Genomic DNA, 18,347 nt, shown 5'->3' with positions numbered 1-18,347 from the left:
TCTCAAGGAGCTTTGTCAAGTTGTTACTGACAATACTGGGAGATGCAAAGCATAGTAGATGTAGATAGTGGTGGTAGTGGTGGTGGTGGTTGTGGTAGTAGCAATATTACTAGTACCACTACTACTGCTACTACTACTACTACTACTACTACTACTACTACTACTACTACTACTACTACTACTACTACTACTACTACTACTGCTACTGCTGCTACTACTACTACTGCTGCTACTGCTGCTGCTGCTACTACTACTACTACTACTACTACTACTGCTACTACTACTACTACTACTACTACTACTACTACTACTGCTACTGCTGCTACTACTACTACTGCTGCTACTGCTGCTGCTGCTACTACTACTACTACTACTGCTGCTACTGCTACTACTACTACTACTACTACTACTACTACTACTACTACTACTACTACTGCTGCTACTGCTACTACTACTATTACTAATACCAGTAGGACTACTACTTTCGCCTACACAGTAGGCTTCTTCAGTCAAGTACAGAAAAGTTGATAGAAGCAGAAGATACTTGAAGACGATGTAATCAGTCCATCACCCTTAAAGTTTTGAGGTGGTCAGTCCCTCAGTCTGGAGAAGAGCATTGTTCCATAGTATGAAACAATATGGAGATGAAGTGACAGGATGGAGCTTTTATAGCGCCAAGAGGTGAGACGTAGGCCACTAGGAGAGGTAAGAACTCAGATGTTGAAAGGTCAGGTCCCTCTCAAATCCAGCCGCTCTCACTAGTGGAAGTTGTCGAAGTTGATTGCAGGTCTGTACCAAGATACCCTTGTGTTGCAGTGTCTGACAGATTGAACATTAAAATGGTATAAAATACCGACAGGTTGTTAGGTAAGACACATATGCAACAGTTAGGTATCTTTATTATGAAACGTTTCGCCTACACAGTAGGCTTCTTCAGTCAAGTACAGAAAAGTTGATAGAAGCAGAAGATACTTGAAGACGATGTAATCAGTCCATCACCCTTAAAGTTTTGAGGTGGTCAGTCCCTCAGTCTGGAGAAGAGCATTGTTCCATAGTATGAAACAATATGGAGATGAAGTGACAGGATGGAGCTTTTATAGCGCCAAGAGGTGAGACGTAGGCCACTAGGAGAGGTAAGAACTCAGATGTTGAAAGGTCAGGTCCCTCTCAAATCCAGCCGCTATCTTGGTACAGACCTGCAATCAACTTCGACAACTTCCACTAGTGAGAGCGGCTGGATTTGAGAGGGACCTGACCTTTCAACATCTGAGTTCTTACCTCTCCTAGTGGCCTACGTCTCACCTCTTGGCGCTATAAAAGCTCCATCCTGTCACTTCATCTCCATATTGTTTCATACTATGGAACAATGCTCTTCTCCAGACTGAGGGACTGACCACCTCAAAACTTTAAGGGTGATGGACTGATTACATCGTCTTCAAGTATCTTCTGCTTCTATCAACTTTTCTGTACTTGACTGAAGAAGCCTACTGTGTAGGCGAAACGTTTCATAATAAAGATACCTAACTGTTGCATATGTGTCTTACCTAACAACCTGTCGGTATTTTATACCATTTTAATGTTCAGGACTACTACTACTACCACTACTACTATTATAACATACAGAGATTATATTATGCTTTTACATCTCACTCTAATGCCTATGTCCTGTATATACCCTGTGTGTCCCAGTATTGTTCGTAAAGGCTTAACAAAACTCCTGGAGAGCGAAACGTTGCCACAATAAAATATCGCATTAGTTGCACATGTCTCCTTTTATCCAACATATTGTCAATAATTCTAGCAACATTATTGCAACTCACAGGATGACTGATGCTGACCTTTGGGAAAAAATGTAACAAAGCCAATGATGTCATCGCTTACAACTGCAAAATTTATTAAAATAAAGATATAGGAAACATTTTGAAGAAATAAAATGTTGGGATTTGTTTTCCAAATATATTAATGATAAGTGAACTATATACCTTGATTTGCACTGAAGCTGGCATGTATTTCTAATTCATTGTTTTGGACTCTTTGACACAGCTACCGTCGAAAGTCCGGGCAGTGTGTAAGTGGATCCTGCAAGTGGAAGATTTGACAGTCACGATACCTCTGTTGTCTTTCCATTAAGAACACTTTGTCTTTGAAGATCTCCTTTAGTTTGTTCTCGAGTCGCTTGACGAGAACAGAACGGAGCTGCAGGATCCAGAGATAATATAAAGCGGCCATGACCAGAACTGCTCCTATACTGGCCGCCACCACCACATCGTTCAGCACAGTCATCACCTCCCTGAGGCAAGTTATAACACTTTAGAACCATGGGATTATAAAGATCATTCAGCATACTAAGCGATTCTACACTCACATGTACACGTATCACCCAGCTGAAAGTGATCCTTCCTCCACTCAAGGAAAATGTTGAAAATGGTACAGAACACTGACATGTTACAATATGTTACAATATATTAAAGATTATGAATTTCCTCCAGCTCCTCCGAAGCCGGACGCGAGCCTAGTATGTAGCAAGCATTTCCCCTCTGGATGGCCACGCTGAGGCGCTGGAACATGAAAGCGGCTGCCCTTGGGTCCCTGGTGGTGTCGATGAGTCTGGAACCCAATTCTTTAAGGAAACGTGTGGCATGTTTTCCCCATGATTCCAAGGTCTCTGATCCCACTGGGACAAATTGATGCTGTTGGCTTGTCTCTGTACTTGCTGATCTTGTACTCCTCCCTGTGGTCAGCAGCTCCTCCCTGTCGCCCAACACTGTGATGGATATAGGTGTTAGCCAGTGTGGACACAGGTATAGTCCCTTGCTAAAAGCTTGCCATTCTTCCAAGGATAGATGGTGATCCCGTCGGGGCGGTTGCTGGGTTGTGGGTATTGTTGGCTGCTAATGATCGGGGCTCCCTCTCGGCTGGGCATCCAGCTGTAACAAAGGTTCTCTTTATGATGTCGTTGACCTCATTGTGTCTTGCATGCCAGCCTGGTTTTGGAAGAGTTGAGACCATGTAGACCATATTGGTCGGCTTGCGCTTCACCGCAAATACACGTATTATCCGTGTGAATTGTGTCAGCAAGGCACAGAACCACTGCAATACGGAAGGTCTTAGGGTCGATGCGTGTTCCCATAGCCGATATGGGAACTGTTTGGAGGAAGTCCCCGGAGTGAGGTAAGCTCACAGCCTGGAGACAGGCGGTCTCCCTGTCTGATGTTACAGCCCTGAGCATTTTGGCAAGCACCTTTTCAGCGATCGGGCCATCCCAGCTTGACTGTTTATGAGCCAGTGCTGCACTAGGGTTTGATGCTGAAGCAGTAAGAGTCTCCCATTCAGTGATGGCACTGGCATACGTAGGGTCCTGTATTCCTGCTGAGTCACTGAGGTTATCAGGAAGAATTTGTCTTATTAATTCGTTTGATGCTATGGAAGAGGATAGGAAAGCTGGTAGAGCAATCTGGGAGGATCTGCGTACTCCCAGCCCCCCAAGCCTGACCGGAAGTGAAGCTTTCAACCACTGTCCAGCTTCCAGGGAAAGATTCAATACATTCTCTACCATGGTCTTAAGGGGAGAGTCATATTCCTTGAGTTTCGGACTGCTGAAGGCTGGGGAGCATCTCAGAAAGTAGGTAAGTTTTGGGATTGACAGGCACCTTGTGAGTAGGTAGAAGGCATCATGTGTATCAGTGTCTTTCATCCTGCCTTCCATCATCCGGAGGTCTGAGACTTTTTTCAAGGATCAGATCGATGGCATTGGACCCAAGCGGAGCGCCAAGGAGAGTGCTATTGGCTGGATCAATGGCTCGTGCTCCTGGTAAAACAGCACTAATATTCTGGATCATCTGTCGATTGGTAGAAACTATTTCACATTTGGTGGGATTTAAAGATAGGCCCAGGCTTTCTCCCATGTCTTTAATTTTTCTGATGTCCTCTAGGAGAGATTCTGTTGTGCCAGCTAGGGTACCATCATCCAAGAACCAGATATTGAGCTTACTGGAGAGTGCTTCTGTGACTTCCTTGATGACCAAACAGAATAGAAACGGGGCGAGAGGGTCCCCCTGTTGCACACCCTCACACTAGTCAATTTCATGGTCCTCAAACAATAGTTTGGAAGACACACTATAACACGATTCTATGAAGGGATAGAGGGAAGGGAAGTTTCTATAAACTGCTTGGAGAGCAGCATCCCTTCTGACTGAGTTGAAAGCGTTGGCAAAGTCCAATTTGATCAAAGCTTTTTCATCGGACATGTTGATATATACTCGTGCTGCGTGGGCAGGTGCTTCATAGCCTTGTTGAACACCAAAACCGAGCTGAGTTGGTTTCAACATTGCAGCAGCCTCTTGACTCACCCTTCTTACTGCAGCCTTGGCGACTAGGCGCCGAAGAGTGTTGCCCACTGCAATGGGCCTGATTCCTCCATCCTTTTTCCGGAGGGCACACAATGAGGCACCAAAGAAAATGGGTCTAATGGCCTCTAGGACACTGCCAGTCAGGCACAGGTTGGAAAATCTGGTGAGTTCAGATAGCAGCCTCTCTGAAACATCACCAAGTGCTGGACTGAGTATTTGTTTTAAGTGTTGAGGCCTTAAACCGGTGTAACCTCCTGCTGAGCCCTGTGGAAATGACATAGAAGCTTTATACACATCAGCATCTTGTAAGGTGAGATGTTTTTCGCCTGCTGCAATGTCAGGGAGGTCAATGGTAACCTTAGACCTGCAAAAGGCCTTCGATACTGTCAACCACAATATATTATGTAATAAACTTCAAGCTATCGGTATAGGTTCTGTAGACTGGTTTAAGTCCTACCTTAGCAACAGGAGACAAATAGTCAAAATCAACAAAACAGAATCAGAACCCCTGCCGATAACATGTGGAGTTCCCCAAGGTAGTATTCTGGGTCCCTTATTATTCTTATGTTATGTCAATGATATGCCTATCAGTGTCAAGTGCAAACTCCTACTGTATGCAGATGACAGTGCTCTGTTAGTGTCAGGTAAAGACCCACAAGATATTGCTAATGTTTTAACACTGGAACTGGAGTCCTGCAGCAAATGGTTAGTAGACAACAAACTATCATTACACCTAGGGAAAACTGAAGCCATTCTCTTTGGCACGAAACATAAACTGAGAAGGGTAAATAATTTTAATGTTCAATGTAATGGGGAGCCCATCACTTTGGTTTCATCAGTAAAATATTTGGGAATCCCCTTTGACCCATGCATGTCAGGAGAATTGATAGGGAACAGTGTAGTAAAGAAAGCGAATGCCAAACTGAAGTTCCTGTATAGACAAGCACAGTGTCTACCTACTGAGGCTCGCAGGACCCTATGTCTAGCCCTTATACAATGCCATATGGATTACGCTTGCTCTTCTTGGTACTCTGCCTTGACAAAAAAACTGAAAGATAGACTGCAAATCACCCAGAACAAAATCGTAAGATTCATCCTGGGGCTGGGACCAAGAGAACATGTAGGCCAGGATGAATTACAGCAGTTGGATATGCTGAATGTTGAAGACAGAGTAAAACAACTGAAGCTAAATCATGTTTATAAAATTGCTCACAAACAATGTCCAGAATATCTTGCTGTCAATTTTGTCAAGGTTGGGAACCAAAGCAATCATAGTACTAGGGGGAGAGAGCACAACTTTGTAGTACCCACAGTCAGTGGCCAGGCTTCAAACACCTTTTATTGTACAGCAATAAAGGAATGGAACAGACTACCCGCACATGTCAAAGCCAGTCATAGCGTGAACCAGTTCAAGAAGAGTGCCAAAAGGTGTCTGATGAATGTAGCTACAGAAAGGGAGGGGAATGATTTTCTATTTTTTAGCTAACATACGTGTAAATTTTACCTTATTCCTTGTAATGACCCTCGTATTGTAGATAGTCTTAATGACCTTGGTGTAGCAGATAGTCTTTTTAGTATGATAATAAGATGTTATCTTCATTGTAGAATAATAAGAAAATATTATAACCTTTATACTATAATAATAAGGTAAAAGGACCCCAATGGAAGTAAGTCACTCTGTCTGACTTTTTTGGGTTATCCTAGGTTCTCTACACATATGCTGCTATGTATGATAATTCTATGTAACTGTATTTGTGTATACCTGAATAAACTTACTTACTTACTTACTTACTTAATGTTGGTACTGGGAGCCCTGGGTGGATGTTTGTCCTTCAGATCTTGCCCCGTACTGACGTCCTTATAAGCCTCAATGCTCCAATGGTATTATATATATATATATATATATATATATATATATATATATATATATATATATATATATATATATATATATATATATATATATATATATATATATATGTAAAACTGGTCAATTAGCAAGAACTCTTTTAAAATTAAGTACTTTCTAAAATTTTCTCTTATTCGTTTAAAGATATATTTTTTCATTAATGTTAATGTAAAAATTTTTAATTTTGCACCAAAAGAATCTTAGAAAACTTACCTAACCTTATTATAACAAGAACATTTTATTTTAGCCTAACCCAACTATATATATTTTAGATTTTTTCACAATAATTTAAAACTAAACACAGTGAAATATATTTTTTTCGTTAGGTTCAGAATGATTTTGGCGAAATTATTGCATACACAAATTTTCACTTGTCCTATATGGCAAGATGAACGTTGTTTATTTAAGCCAAGATCGCAAGTTCTGCCTATTCGGCACGACACACACACACACACACACACACACACACACACACACACACACACACACACACACACACACACACACACACACACACACACACACACACACACACATATATATATATATATATGAAACTATGTAACATAGTTTATTCAAAGGGGCTAATTTATTAGATAATATACTTCAATCATCCAATAATTTTTTTATTTACCTGAACAAGGTGACGGAGCCCTCCAGGTTACAAGTGTAGTAGGCAAGTGCGTCCCAGGCCACACTCAGTCCTCTGAAGGGGCCGCAACCCAGAGACGGTGGAATAAAGAAGAGAACAACGACAGTGACAGTGGCCGCCCCGACCCAGGACACAGCCATCACCACCATGAATATAGCAGAGGAGTGTGACACCTGAAATATGTGACTAGAAGACTTTGAAGTAAGTAGTGCTACAATTACATCACACCACAGTAGGACACAGAGTGACACCAGGACCAAGAGTGGCAGGAGCGGTGACACGGGGACACTCAGCCAGCAGAGGGTCTGCAAGGTGAGCACATCCAGCACTCTGCCTGGCACGTCGAATTCTGGCTCGAAGATTGAGATCTTGAGACACGTAAATGGTATTGAGAGTAGCTTATGAGTGAGCAGCAGTGCTGTCCACACAACACGTATCACAAAGTCCCACATTAGCTGAGCGTAAAGTTTCTGTGCGAGGGCAGTTTCCCAGCATGGCATATCAGATCGACAGTCTCTTGTGCTGTGAGAAGAGACGAGGATGAGATGAGACGCCACCAGTACTCCCAGAGAAATGAGACGAATAGCAGCGTTACGGAGTATGAAAAGCAGCATAGATACACGGCTACTATACTCTTCTAGGGAGCCCAGCAAGGATAGCAGCATGGGCAGCAGCAGATTCACCAGCCACACTGTCAGTATGTCCAGGTAGCTTATCAAGGAGTCCAAAGTTTCTTTTTGCCATGAATCTTGGGAATAATAGTTATTAAGCAACTCTTCTAAGAATGGGCGATAATTAGTGAATATAACTATGATCATGTAACCAACAGACATTGCCACAAAAATCAAGCAATTTACGATGAGTCTCTTTACGTAGAGCTTCAGCAGCTGTGCTGTAGTTCTACTGCTCTTTGATCGTTGGAACTGATACTCATCAAGAGCGGCACGAATATCGTTCCTCAAAACATGTTGCTTGGAAGTGATGCAGTGTACATGTCTCAGATTAAAGTCCCATCCGGCGAATACCATCTTAGAGAAGGTGAGTTCTCCCCAGAAGGAAGGGTTATAACGGAGCCATTGACCCACTCTTTTCACCACCATCACTAATGATGCCAAGAAAACAATCACCACGGCCAGGAGCTGTGCTGCTGCCACGGGGTAATTGTCATGTACAAGCAGCACGGGGTAGAAGCCCAGGAACAGAGGTGAGTACTCTCGACGTCCTTTACCAAGCAACATTTCTGACACCCATGATGCTGAATCCCAAATCCAGGTTTCATTGTCCCCAGAACCCAGTGAATTCACGTACGATATACTGCAGTTGTTTACCTGTAAGAAGTTCAGTATAAAATATAATAATTTAGAGTGGACCAAAATGAGGTCTAAAAATTCCTTTCCAACTTATGACCATGTCTGCATGCTTTTAGGAATTGAAGTGCTGCTACGTGATTGGTTGATTAGATATTTGTGTTAATGAGCAGGTATATAGGTGTACTTAATAAAGTGGTCACTGAGTGTATGTACACATACCCTACCCATTCTAAAACCTATTGTTCATCTGCGATCCTGTCTCCGTCTTACCTCTTTCAGTAATAACCTACCATGCACTTTACTAGTTACACTCAGTAGGCTTATTTCCCTATAAATTTTACATTCTTTTGTCTCCCTTCGCTGTATATAAAGGAACTATACATGCTTTCTGCCAGAGCCTAGGTACCTTTCCTGTTTCATACATTTATTGAACAAAAGTACGAATCACTCCAAAACTATATCCCCCCTGCTTTTAACATTTGTCATATATATATATATATATATATATATATATATATATATATATATATATATATATATATATATATATATATATATATATATATATATATATATATATATATATATATATATATATATATATATGTCGTGCCGAATAGGCAGAACTTGCCATCTTGGCTTAAATAGCAACGCTCATCTTGCTATATAAGACAAGCGAAAATTTGTGTATGCAATAATTTCGCCAAAATCATTCTGAACCTAACGAATAAAATATATTTCACTGTGTTTGTTTAGTATTAAATTATTGTAAACAAATCTAAAATATATATAGTTGGGTTAGGCTAAAATAAATTGTTTTTGTTATAATAAGGTTAGGTAAGTTTTCTAAGATTCTTTTGGTGCAAAATTAAAAATTTTTACATTAACATTAACGAAAAAAATATGTCTTTAAACGTATAAGAGAAAATTTTGGAAAGGACTTAATTTTAAATGAGTTCTTGCTAATTGACCAGTTTTACATATTCGGCACGACATATATATATATATATATATATATATATATATATATATATATATATATATATATATATATATATATATATATATATATATATATATATATATATATATATTGTGTGTGTGTGTGTGTACTCACCTAATTGTACTCGCCTAATTGTGGTTGCAAGGGTCGAGACTCAGCTCCTGGTCCCGCCTCTTCACTGATCGCTACTAGGTCCTCTCTCTCTGCTTCCTGAGCTTTGTCATACCTCGCCTTAATGCTATGTATGTTTCCTGCCTCCACTACATCACTTGCTAGGCTATTCGACTTCTTGACGACTCTATGACTGAAGAAATACTTCCTAACATCCCTGTGAATCGTCTGAGTTTTCAGCTTCCAGTTGTGACTCCTTGTTTCTGTGTCCCCTCTCTGGAACACCCTGTCTCTGTCCACCTTATCTATTCCACGCAATATTTTGTATGTCGTTATCATGTCTTCCCTGACTCTCCTGTCCTCCAGTGTTGTCAGTCCGATTTCCCTCAACCTTTCTTCGTAGGACATTCCCCTGAGCTCCGGAACTAGCCTTGTTGCAAACCTTTGTACTTTTTCTAATTTCTTGACGTGCCTGACCAGGTGTGGGTTCCAAACTGGTGCTGCATACTCCAGTATGGGCCTGACGTACACAGTGTACAGTGTCTTGAACGATTACTTACTACGGTATCTGAACGCTATTCTCAGATTTGCCAGGCGCCCATATGCTGCAGCAGTTATCTGGTTGATGTGTGCCTCGGGAGACGTGCTCAGTGTTATGGTCACCCCAAGATCTTTCTTCTTGAGTGAGGTTTGCAGTCTTTGTCCACCTTGCCTATACTCTGTTTGCGGTCTTCTTTGCCCTTCCCCAATCTTCATGACTTTGCATTTGACAGGGTTGAATTCGAGAAGCCAGTTGCTGGACCACGTGTCCAGCCTGTCCAGGTCTCTTTGTAGTCCTGCCTGATCCTCATCTGATTTAATTCTTCTCATTAACTTTACATCATCTGCGAACAGGGACACTTCAGAGTCTATCCCTTCCATTATTCATTCACATATACCAAAAATAGCACTGGTCCTAGGACTGACCCCTGTGGGACCACGCTCGTCACAGGCGCCCACTGTGATACCTCATCACGTACCATGACTCGTTGTTGCCTCCCTGTCAGGTATTCTCTGATCCATTGCAGTGCCCTTCCTGTTATACGCGCCTGATCCTCCAGCTTCTGCACTAATCTCTTGTGAGGAACTGCGTCGAAGGCCTTCCTGCAGTCCAGGAAAATGCAATCAACCCACCCCTCTCTCTCGTGTCTTACTTCTGTTACCTTGTCATAAAACTCCAGAAGGTTTATGACATAGGATTTGCCTTCCATGAATCCGTGCTGGTTGTCGTTTATAATCCTGTTCTGTTCCAGGTGCTCCACCACTCTCCTCCTGATAATCTTCTCCATGACTTTGCACACCATACACGTCAGAGACACTGGTCTGTAGTTTAGTGCCTCGTTTCTGTCTCCTTTCTTAAAAATGGGGACTACATTTGCCGTTTTCTGTACCTCAGGTAGTTGCCCAGTTTCAAGGGATTTATTGAAGATTGTGGTTAGTGGCACGCACGTCTCTGCTCCTTCTCTAAGGACCCACGGGAAGATGTTGTCCGGTCCCATCGCCTTTGAGATATCAAGGTCACTTAGCAGCTTCTGCACCTCCTCCTCCATTGTTTGCATGTCATCCAACGCTTGTTAGTATATTCCTTGTTGGTGTTCCCCTCTGTGCTGTCTACCCAGAGCCCTTCCTGTCTTTACTGTAAATACTTCCTTAAATCTCATGTTGAGCTCCTCACATACCTCATGATCGTTTCTTGTGAGTTCCCCACCTTCTGTCCTCAGCCGATCACGTGGTCTTTGACTGTTGTCTTCCTCCTGATGTGGCTATACAGCAGTTTCGGGTTAGACTTGACTTTCGATGCTGTGTTATTTTCATACTGTCGCTGGGCCTCCCTCCTTACCTGTGCGTACTCGTTCCTGGCTCTTCGACTAATCTCTTTATTTTCCTGTGTTCTTTGCCTTAAGTACTTTTTCTGTTCTTTAGTGCACTTAGTTTTTGCCTCCTTACACCGTCGGGTAAACCAGGGGCTCGTTCTGGTCTTCCCATTATTTCTGTTGCCCTTGGGAACAAATCTTTCTTCTGCCTCCTTGCATTTTGCTGTTACGTATTTCATCATTTCGTTTGTGTGTGTGTGTGTACTCACCTAGTTGTACTCACCTAGTTGTGGTTGCGGGGGTCGAGTCACAGCTCCTGGCCCCGCCTCTTCAACTGGCCGCTACTCAGTCACTCTTCCCGCTCTGTGTGTAGTCACCTAGTTGTACTCACCTAGTTGAGGTTGCAGGGGTCGAGTCCAAGCTCCTGGCCCCGCCTCTTCACTGGTCGCTACTAGGTCACTCTCCCTGAACCATGAGCTTTATCGTACCTCTGCTTAAAGCTATGTATGGATCCTGCCTCCACTACATCGCTTCCCAAACTATTCCACTTACTGACTACTCTGTGGCTGAAGAAATACTTCCTAACATCCCTTTGATTCATCTGTGTCTTCAGCTTCCAACTGTGTGTGTGTGTATGTGTGTGTACTCATCTATTTGCACTCACCTATTTGTGCTTGCAGGGGTCGATTCATAGCATAGTGTGTGTGTGTGTGTGTACTCACCTAGTTGTGGTTGCAGGGGTCGATTCACAGTTCCTCGCCCCACCTCTTTACTGGCCGCTACTGTGTGTACGTGTGTGCATGCATTAAGGAATATTCTATGACCAATGTATGCTGACTTAACAGCATAATATGAGAGAACTTTACCTTTATATTATCGTAGGAAATAAGTACAGGTGGGCAGTTGTCATTGTTGGTAGTGTTTGTGATGACCCAGGCGGCTGTTGTGATGGGCTGGGGCTCTTGGAGCACCTGTGGTAGCACCAGGCTTAGGCACATCACTACACTCACGAGAGAGTTTAATGAAATCAAATCTCTAATGAGGTTGAAGACCGCCACTCCACTGGCACCAAACTGTCCATTGATGAGATACTGAAGATAGTTCTGCACCTGAAGACACAACCTTCCTGTTGACTTTATTTTAGACAGAATTTGCAGACCAACCTGTTACTCTGCCTCAGTCTGTTTCAAGGCTCGGACCTATATAGGCTATACTGCTTCCATCCTCTTACTACGCTACTGAGATGAGGACAAGCGTCCTAGGGAGAATTTGGAATATTTGTTACCGATGCTTAGGCAATGCGCTTAGTTTTGATTGTAATAATAATACTCCTAGTGCTAGTTTACTATGGACAGTAGAAGTAAAGTGACTCACCCATACGTCTGACCCTGCCTAAGAAACAAGCCCAGCTTGTTTCTTAGGCTCCAGGTAAACTCCAGGCGGGGTCAGGCACTCAACTACTGAGCTACAGGTGACTTATGGTAAAGTTATCACACAAGAGTGAGAGAGAGACATGCATGGTCGCATCTCTATAATGAACACTAAAAAGTGAAGAAGGGAAGACAAACGTACCCTTAACAAACTTTCATTCTATAAAACTGATCGCCGGGTCACTATCTGGAAAAGACCCGGACCAGCACATTATTATTATTATTATAATCAAAAAGAAGCGCTAAGCCACAAGGACTATACAGCGCTGCTCGGACCAGCACAGAACCGGCGAACCTACAAATAAGATATATAACTGATTCCCTTCAAGAGTTCTTGATCCAGTGAACTGGAGCTACCCTCGCCTTCCTTGGATCAAATTAGATTTCCCCACATTCCCCAGGCGTTACATGACCCTTATGGTTTTAGCTCTTCCCCGTGGTGATATTTTACTACTAACTGAATTTCTTGTAGCATTATCATCACAGTCTGTGACAATGATCCTCCTGGTTGTTACCAGCTTGGGATCACATCTACATGATGTTAAAAGTATCGGAGAAGATATATGCGTGATATACAACACTGATGTGACGAACACAGCACATCAATCTAATAAAAATGACGAACATAACATACAACACTAATAAGTGTGATGAACACAACACATAACACTAATAAGTGTGATGAACACAACACATAACACTAATAAGTGTGATTGTGAGGGAAAAGTTCAACAGATAGGAGTAGCAAGCGAGTATATGGTGACGATAGTTTGATAAGGTAGGGTCAGTGTCTAGCTCCCGCTATTCCCCCCCCCCCTTTTTTCCACCCGGAAAGGTGACGTGTGGGGCTCCGACCAAATGGTAATCACTTGACTCACAGCTCCCAGCACAACTGAAAGTAAAAGCCTCTGCTCCTATTCTAGTGGATATATTGGTTGAAAGCTTCACTTTTAACCAATTTTAAGACGTAGTTCATTCTGCCTTGATTTCCATGTACTTTAAGATAATCACCATATTTTTTAAATACTTTACTTATCATGGAGAGTGATTTCTTTGGAAGTGGGTAACCTTTGTCTCTTTCTAGCTTGGAATGTCAGCTCGGGTCATCTGGCAACCAAAGAAATAGTGTTGAAGGAGACGAACTTTACCCAAGTTCTTCGACGTCACCATTTTATCTGCATACACAAGTGTAGTCAACCCCAGGCAACTACCTCTCATGGAAATATAAACACATATGCAGTATAATGTGATCCTTTATGACTACGTTTCGCCCACACAGTGGGCTTTTTCAAGTCACAAACAGACTTGAAAAAGCCCACTGTGTGGGCGAAACGTAGTCATAAAGGATCACATTATACTGCATATGTGTTTATATTTCCATTGTGTCGGTATTTTATACCATTTATTTCTAACTACCTCTCATCTTTGCAGTGGTGAAAGACCTGTGTTCCTATCATCTTGACGGACTATTCAAGGCTAGAGACTCTGTGAAGAACTAGTCGTTGGGTTGTCACTCAACATCTGTGACCCCCCCCCCCCCATCATCAGCAACGGCTACAATTTCTTCAACACGCGGTGTCAACATCAGACACCCCAGTCTAACTGTACATATTAGCGTTGAATTCCGATATTATTTTTATATTTCATCTTTCATTTCTCTTTCAAGTAGGATAAAAATTCATATTTAATAGTTTTATATTTTCATTTCTAAATAATAGTGTTTATATTTGACTGTTCTTTTTCTATTCATTAATTTTCCTGAGGAGGAGCCAGCCTTGGTAATACTTAATGAAGTTGTTACAGGGCTGAGTAAGCCTTCACAGTGATGAACACAACACACAACACTAATAAGTGATGAACATGACACATGTACTGATAAGTGTGACGAATATAACACATGTACACTTATAAGTGTGAGGAGCGGAACAATGTTGAGGTAAGTATGATGGCCACAAGATCACCAGTAAGTGACATCGGTACAACAATCGTGAGGTTAGTCGTGAACGATAGTCACACCTTTAGGGAATCAAGGCTGTTCTTACACGCCTGCACGCCCACGTGCATCAGCTGCTGGGCGGGCGCCCTCTCCCCCCACACTCGACCTGCGCCCACCTGAAAAAGTCTTGTAGCTGACACAGCAGACTGTTCTGTTTATATATAATGAGGAGTGTCTACTATTCCTGTAAACATGGTAAGCTTGCAGTATAAGTTTTAATGTTTCACAATGTAAGCAGTAGTGTGCAAGTTGCTTAATACATATCTCAACTTTGTTTTCAACAGTTGAGTAAGGTATCTTACCTTGTACACCTGCCTGAGGTGCATCATACGTTGACGTCTGCGGTGCAGAGGAGCTTCAAGCTGCCTCACTCTCCTTAGTTCCTCAGCAGCATCTTTGGCTGTCGTCTCTGAGAATCCCAACAGGTAACAAAACATTGATGTTCTTGGCAAACAGAAGTTTAGCCCTAAGTTTATAAAATATCTTATAAATATGGCAATAAGACGATGGCAGACGAATCACAGAACGGGTGGGTTCAGTCCCCATCACACCTGTGATTTTTATCTCATAATTTACGGTAACCGCACAATGTAGTGTTTATAATTTTGATGGATAAAAAATATAATTGAAAGCGTCAAATTTGGTACATGTTAGTTATGACCATGATAAATTACAATTTGATATGAAAAATACTAATACAAAGCCAACGGTATGCGCAACATAATATGAGAATTATATACCAGTTTGTTGGCCGTGTGCGCCATCCATCAGAAGTACTCATATTAATGGTTTAGAAAACCCACAAGCTGAAGAATGAGACACTTGTGGAAGATTTGGAAATCTTTATTACTGAAACGTTTCGCCAGCCAGTAGTTTCTTCAGTCCATTACAGAGAAGAACGGCGAAAGATGAGGAGGAATTTGAGGTAATCAGTCCCTCAGACTGGAGTCGATGTGTTCAGTCCACCAGTCTTGACACTGCGCACATAATAAATTTGTCCATCACCACCAATACCATTCCGGAGGGGTTTAAGGAGGCCAGAGTTTATTCCATCTTCAAGAAAAATAGTAGGTGTGACGTCAACTATAGGCCTGTTAGTATACACAGTGTGACGTCCAGAATTCTGGAGAGAGGGGTGTATTGTCAAGTAAAGAATCTTAATGACAAAAACATTCTCCATAGTAACCAGTCAGGTTTCAGATCCTACTCGACCGACACCTCCCTAATTAATCTGATGGACTACCTGAGAACTCAAATGTCGTTACGGAATCTCATAGGTATGGTTACCTTAGACTTGCAAAAGGCTTTCGATACGGCCAACCATAATATATTATGTATGAAAGTACATGCTATTGGCATAGATTGTGTAGACTGGTTTAAGTCCTACGTGAGCAACAGGAAACAAATTGTCAAGATCAACAACGCAGCCGATAGCATATGGGGTTTCTCCAAGGTGGTGTTCTGGACTGTTCCTATGTTATGTGAATGACATGCCCATCAGTTTCAAGTGTAAGCTTGTGTGTATGCAGACGACAGTGCTTGTTAGTCAGGTAAAAACCCACAAGATATAGGTAATGCACTGTCACTAGAACTTGAGTCCTCCAGCAAATGGTTAGTAGACAAATTATCATTACACCTCGGGAAAACAGAAGCCATACTCTTTGGCACGAAAAGTAAACCGAAAAGGGTGTAATTGGGAACCCATCCCTTCAGTATATTCAGAGAAATATTTGAGAATCCCCTTTGACCCAAGCATGTCAGGAGAATTTATGGGGAACAGTGTAGTAAAGAAAGCGAGTGCCAGACTAAAGTTCCTCTATAGACAGGCACAGTATCTTCCTACTAAGGCTCTCAGGACCCTATACCTAGTTCTTATACAGTGCCATATAGATTATTCTTGCTCTTCATGGTACTCTGCCTTAACAGAAAAGCTGAAAGACTTACCTGGAGTTTACCTGGACTGACTACAAATCACCCTGAACAAAATGGTGAGATTCATCCTAGACCTGGGTCTAAGAGAGCATGTAAGCCAGGATGAATTACAACTGGATATGCTGAATGCTGAAGACAGAGTAAAGCAACTGAAGTTAAATCATGTTTATAAAATTGCTCACAAGAGTGTCCGGAATATCTTGCTGCAAAGTTTGTCATGGATGGGAACCAAAACCAGTATGGTACTAGGGAAAGTGAATACAGTTTTGTAGTACCTACAGTAGGTGGTCAGGCTTCAAACACCATTTATTGTACAGCAAAAGCAGGAGTGAAACACACTGCCTTCACATGTCAAAGCATGTCCTAGCATGAGCCAGTTCAGGAAGAGAGCTAAAAGGTACCTAATGAATGAATCTACAGAAAAGGATGAGAGCTATTTTTTTGTATAGCTAATATTCATGTGCCTATAACTGTAAGATGATCCTCTCTTTAATGATAATGTAAATAACTCAGTTTACCTTATTCCTAGTATATCTCCTTTTATTGTGACTGATTTTCACACAGTTGAGTTACTTACCTGTTTTAACTTATAAGGCTTAATAAGATTTTACAAGGACTTGTATACCTGTGCCTAAATAAACTTACTGGCTTACTATTCTTGGACTGAACATACAGGCTGAGTCACTGATTACCTCAAACTCCTCCTCATTTTCCACTCGTTCTTCTCTGAAATGGACTGAAGAAGCCACTGACTGGGGTAACGTTTCTGTAATTGACATTCCCAAATGTTGCAGAAGTGTTTCATTTTTCAACATGAGAAGTACTGTATTTCCATTATCCCACATCTCTACCCACACAGGAGTCCTAGTAGCTGTACCTCAAAACTTTCAACCCCTCAAGGAGGTTCCTTGATGTCGGTGAGAGGCTCTTGATTCCGTGCACTGGATCAATCTTTATGATGAATATCATCAGTTATTCTTAGATATGTCTCCGCTGTACCAGAGATGGGTCTATAGATATACAGCAGTGACCAGCACATGTACTGCAACATAACCAATAAATATAAGGATCGCCTCCAAAACTTATTATTCACCCAGATATTCGTCTTTCGCTATAATAGTAGTGGTAGTTACATAACCAGTATGAGAAACGTTGAGGAAGGGGTTCAAAGCAAGCGAGAGGCAGGCTGGATTATGATCTGCTGCACCGTAGACCGGGCATTCTGCCAATGATCTACACTACTTGGTCATAGCCAGGTGGCCAAAGTACCAACAATGTTAAGGTGTAGGGTACAACTTCTGCATTTGTATGGGGGTGGCCCACTATGCAAACGGAAGCTGGAAGTTCTCAACAGTCAAGGGTACTAGGATAACGTCTCCGACCTTGGTTAAAGCAGACATAAGTTTCCACTTTGGTGACTGGGAGGCTTTGGAGTTCAAGTTGCTCTTGAATGTCTGGGCCGCATTGCAGAAATTCGTGTAAGATAATGGAATGCAGGATGAGGCTTGAACCACAGCTAGAATTGAGAAAGGAATGTCTTATGTTTAGTGACAGGGAGTCATCGATAGACTGAAGGGAAAAGTGTCAGCTTGTTCAGTGTCCTTCACAGCGACAATGCGCATCCCACTCTTGAGGGCATGAAAGGGTACATTTTGACCTATATGCCTCATGAGTGCTTTGCAGATGTCGTGGTCATTGAGGTAAGAAGCAAATGTTACTGGCTGAAGATAAAGAATTTCGTCCAAGATTTTCTTTGAAATATAGAGTTGAGGGGAACAGAATTCCAGATAACGCGTTTCTTA

The 18,347-nt window shown here is 42.0% G+C and overlaps 1 protein-coding gene across 1 annotated transcript; it reads right to left on the bottom strand.

Moving 5' to 3' along the window:
* Nucleotides 1-1,989: 1,989 nt before the first annotated feature.
* LOC128694401 (transmembrane channel-like protein 7) lies at nucleotides 1,990-15,050 on the bottom strand. Its single transcript, XM_070097836.1, has 5 exons — nucleotides 14,916-15,050; nucleotides 14,634-14,729; nucleotides 12,054-12,296; nucleotides 6,893-8,238; nucleotides 1,990-2,290 (listed from the first exon to the last, which is right to left on the bottom strand). The coding sequence occupies exons 1-5, from the start codon at nucleotides 15,048-15,050 to the stop codon at nucleotides 2,044-2,046; spliced, it is 2,067 nt and encodes a 688-aa protein (XP_069953937.1). The 3' UTR covers nucleotides 1,990-2,043.
* Nucleotides 15,051-18,347: the final 3,297 nt, after the last annotated feature.

The sequence above is a fragment of the Cherax quadricarinatus genome, chromosome 60 (assembly GCF_038502225.1).
Source record: "Cherax quadricarinatus isolate ZL_2023a chromosome 60, ASM3850222v1, whole genome shotgun sequence".
NCBI classification, from domain to species: Eukaryota; Metazoa; Arthropoda; class Malacostraca; order Decapoda; family Parastacidae; genus Cherax; species Cherax quadricarinatus.
This window is presented reverse-complemented; position numbering and strand designations above follow the sequence as displayed.